At 35.8% G+C, this 3,372-nt stretch overlaps 2 protein-coding genes across 2 annotated transcripts; both read left to right on the top strand.

The window, feature by feature from the left end:
- BU26DRAFT_296982 (ankyrin repeat protein) lies at nucleotides 1–1,003 on the top strand. The gene is made up of 2 exons (XM_033821720.1): nucleotides 1–89; nucleotides 486–1,003. The coding sequence occupies exon 2, from the start codon at nucleotides 486–488 to the stop codon at nucleotides 795–797; it is 312 nt and encodes a 103-aa protein (XP_033685193.1). The 5' UTR covers nucleotides 1–89; the 3' UTR covers nucleotides 798–1,003.
- Nucleotides 69–410, top strand: BU26DRAFT_410283 (ankyrin repeat protein; the record flags this gene model as incomplete). Its single annotated transcript, XM_033822926.1, has 1 exon — nucleotides 69–410. A coding segment is annotated over one exon (342 nt), but the record flags the coding sequence as incomplete, so codon positions are not given.
- Nucleotides 1,004–3,372: the final 2,369 nt, after the last annotated feature.

Below are 3,372 nucleotides of genomic sequence, written 5' to 3'. Positions count from 1 at the left end.
AAAAGGAGGCAAAATCTTCCTCCGGTCAGACGCCACTACACCTGGCTGCCAAAGGAGGGCACGAGGACGTCGTCAAAGCGCTCGTTGACATGGGGTCCGACAGGGAGGCGAGGGCTTTCGCCGATTTTACACCACTACTTACGGCCACCTGGGAAGGGCACGAGGTCGTCGTGAAGCTACTACTCGACATGGGAATTAATAAGGAGGCGCAGGCTAGCGGCGATCGGAGGCCGCTACATATGGCCTCCGAGAAAGGGTACGAGGTCGTCGTGAAGCTACTACTCGATATGGGGGCCGATATAACGGCAGGAAATTCCTCTGGTCAGACATCACTACACTATGCTGCCGGAGGAGGGCACAAGGCAATAGTTAAGCTGCTCGTTGACATGGGGGCCGACAAAGAGGCGAAATCTTGCTCTGGTTGGACACCGCTACATCATGCTGCCATAAGGGGGCACGAGGCTATCGTTAAGATGCTCGCTGACATGGGGGCCGACAAGGAGGCAAAATCTTCCTCCGGTCAGACGCCGCTACACCTGGCTGCCAAGTCCTTGTCCTTATGCGAGGAGGTCGTCAGGGTGCTTATTAATATAGGTGCCGACAAGGAGGCGAAGGACGAAGACTATCAGACGCCGCTACACCTGGCCGCCAAGACGGGGCTTTGGGTTATTGTTAGGGCGCTTATCGAGCACGGCGCTGACAAGGAGGCGAAAGACAGCAACGACCAGACGCCGCTCCAACTTGCCAACGCGAAACAGCACGTGGCCGTCGTGCAGCTACTTAGTTCGAAACCGTAGCGTGGTTTATTCTTTTCGTTGTCTTTAATTCCTTTTCTATTTTCCCATCATAACATGACACGGGAGGAGGGAGGACATTGAACGGAGTGTTGACTCTTCCGTCTTGCGTCATGAGCTCTATAGGCGTAGAGACCAGACTTGTTAACAATCAATCAATCAATCAATCAATCAATCAATCAATCAATCAGTCCGGAGGCTCTCGGACTGACTGGTTGGCTTAACAGGAGGCCCTTAGACTGTTTGATTGACTGCCAAGCCTCTCGGCGTGAATTCGAGACTGATTGACTGATTGACAAAGCAGGCGGCTTTCGGACTAATTGATTGATTGATTGGCTTGAGTATACTTAAACTGCTCTAATTAAGTAGCGATTTTGCCTACATCTTCGAGAGAGAGCTCTGGAGTAGTCGTTGTAGTGGTGGCTAAACGTTTAATACCTATTTTCTTCCAGCTTTTTAGTAACTGCAGGGCGGCAATTAGCTCAGGCTTTATGCGTACTCTCCGGGTGCTAAGGAGATCTCCGAGCTCGCTAAACATCCTCTTACAGTTAGCGGAGGAGGCAGGTATCAACCTCCTAGATAGCTCTATGCCGACTAGCGTTGCCTCTATCTTCGAGCAGCGTCGTGGCTTCTTAAAATAGTCCTAAAAGCTTAATATAATTATTTATTTATCGTTGCCTAGTTCTTTGCTAGTAATTCGCCTTCTTGAATATATAACCTAGGCTTAGCGCGCTGCGACTACGTACTCTAACGTTAAGAGGCTAACTTAACTCTACTTTCTTTAATATTAATATAGGTATAGTCGTTAATTAGGCTATAAAGGTTAGTAGCTCTCTCTATAACGTACTTTATTATTAAACTCTCTATATTACTAAATTCTCTATAATTTCTTAGTAAGAAAAATTAATTAGTATTTCTTAGTATTTCTTAGTATTTCTTAAATAACTAACGTACTTTACTATCGAACCGCCCACACTATTACGATTTCTTGGCAAGGAAAATCAACGAAAATTAACAGGTTTTTCTTAAATAACTAAGCGAAACCTTAATACTTTTCTATAAAATTATATATATATATATTTTATAGTATATTACACCTAATATTAAAGTTACACTAAGATATATTACGTAATTAAAAAGCTATACGTATTTAACTAACTTTTAAGAAAAATCTACTTTACTTCTAGTTAGTACTATTATATCTCTATAATAATATATAAAACTTATAGAATATAATATCTATAACGTAATAAAGGTTTCTAGAAAGCTTTTATAGAGCTAGCTCTTCTAGGTATAGCGTAATAAGAGATAGAAGTTTATAAAAAGCCTTTCTAGAGTTTTCTTCTCTAACTATATATATATATTAATAATCTAGCTATATAAAGTTATATATTATAAGATTATATATACTATAAGCCTTCTATATATTTAGAAGTAATAATTTTAAAATAGTTTTAGTATCTTTCTATCTTTCTATACTATACTACTAAAAAGACTTTACTTTTAAATAACTACTTAAAGCTACTATATTATTAGTTAATAAGCTCTATATAGTTAAAACTAACTATAATATATAAAATAATAAGTTTATATAGCTAGATTAACTATATATATATATAGTTAGAAGAAGAAAGCTCTAAGAAGAAATTTTTCTAACTTCTATCTCTTATTACGCTATACCTAGAAGAGCTAGCTCTATAAAAGTTTTCTAGAAATCTTTACTACGTTATAGATATTATATTCTATAAGTTTTATATATTATTATAAAGATATAATAGTACTAACTAGAAGTAAAGTAGATTTTTCTTAAAAGTTAGTTAAATACGTATAGCTTTTTAATTACGTAATATATCTTAGTGTAACTTTAATATTAGGTGTAATATACTATAAAATATATATATATATAATTTTATAGAAAAATATTAAGGTTTCGCTTAGTTATTTAAGAAAAACCTGTTAATTTTCGTTAATTTTCCTTGCTAAGAAATCGTGGGCGGTTCGATAGTGTAGGCGGTTCGATAGTAAAGTACGTTATACAAAAATATAATATTTTTCTATAAAGATTTATATAACGTACTTTACTATTAAACTAGTTACTCTATTAAATAACTTAAAAATACTAAGTCTTTACTAAATACTATTATCTCTATTATAACGCCCTCTATAAACGCCTAATTAACTTTAGACAAATTCTAAATATAGCTTGCGCTCTAGGCTATTTAATAGAATCTAGAGCTAAGCTTATAGCGTACTATAGCTCTCTATAACGTACTATAGAAGAAAGTTTATAGTTAATATAATAGAGTTACTTTATAACATAAAAAGATACCTAATTAAATAAAGCTTACTATAAATAAAGAGTAGGTAATAGTTAAGTATATACTAGACCTAGACGCGTAAGAATTTGCCTCTTAGCTTACTACTATTTAAGATATAGCTAATAAGCTGCTTACTAAGTAGAGTAGAAAGGTAGTTAGCTAGTACTAGCTAAACTACTTTATTACGTACTATTCTAAGCTTAAAATATAGCTTAATTATAAGTATAACTATTAGAGAGTAAAGTAAGAAGATTCTATAA

The sequence above is a fragment of the Trematosphaeria pertusa genome (assembly GCF_010094035.1).
Source record: "Trematosphaeria pertusa strain CBS 122368 unplaced genomic scaffold BU26scaffold_6, whole genome shotgun sequence".
Classification (NCBI taxonomy): domain Eukaryota; kingdom Fungi; phylum Ascomycota; class Dothideomycetes; order Pleosporales; family Trematosphaeriaceae; genus Trematosphaeria; species Trematosphaeria pertusa.
This window is presented reverse-complemented; position numbering and strand designations above follow the sequence as displayed.

Bases quoted from the DNA above. Each gene is read 5' to 3' on its own strand.
- BU26DRAFT_296982 (XM_033821720.1), top strand. From the start codon at position 486: ATGGGGGCCGACAAGGAGGCAAAATCTTCCTCCGGTCAGACGCCGCTA.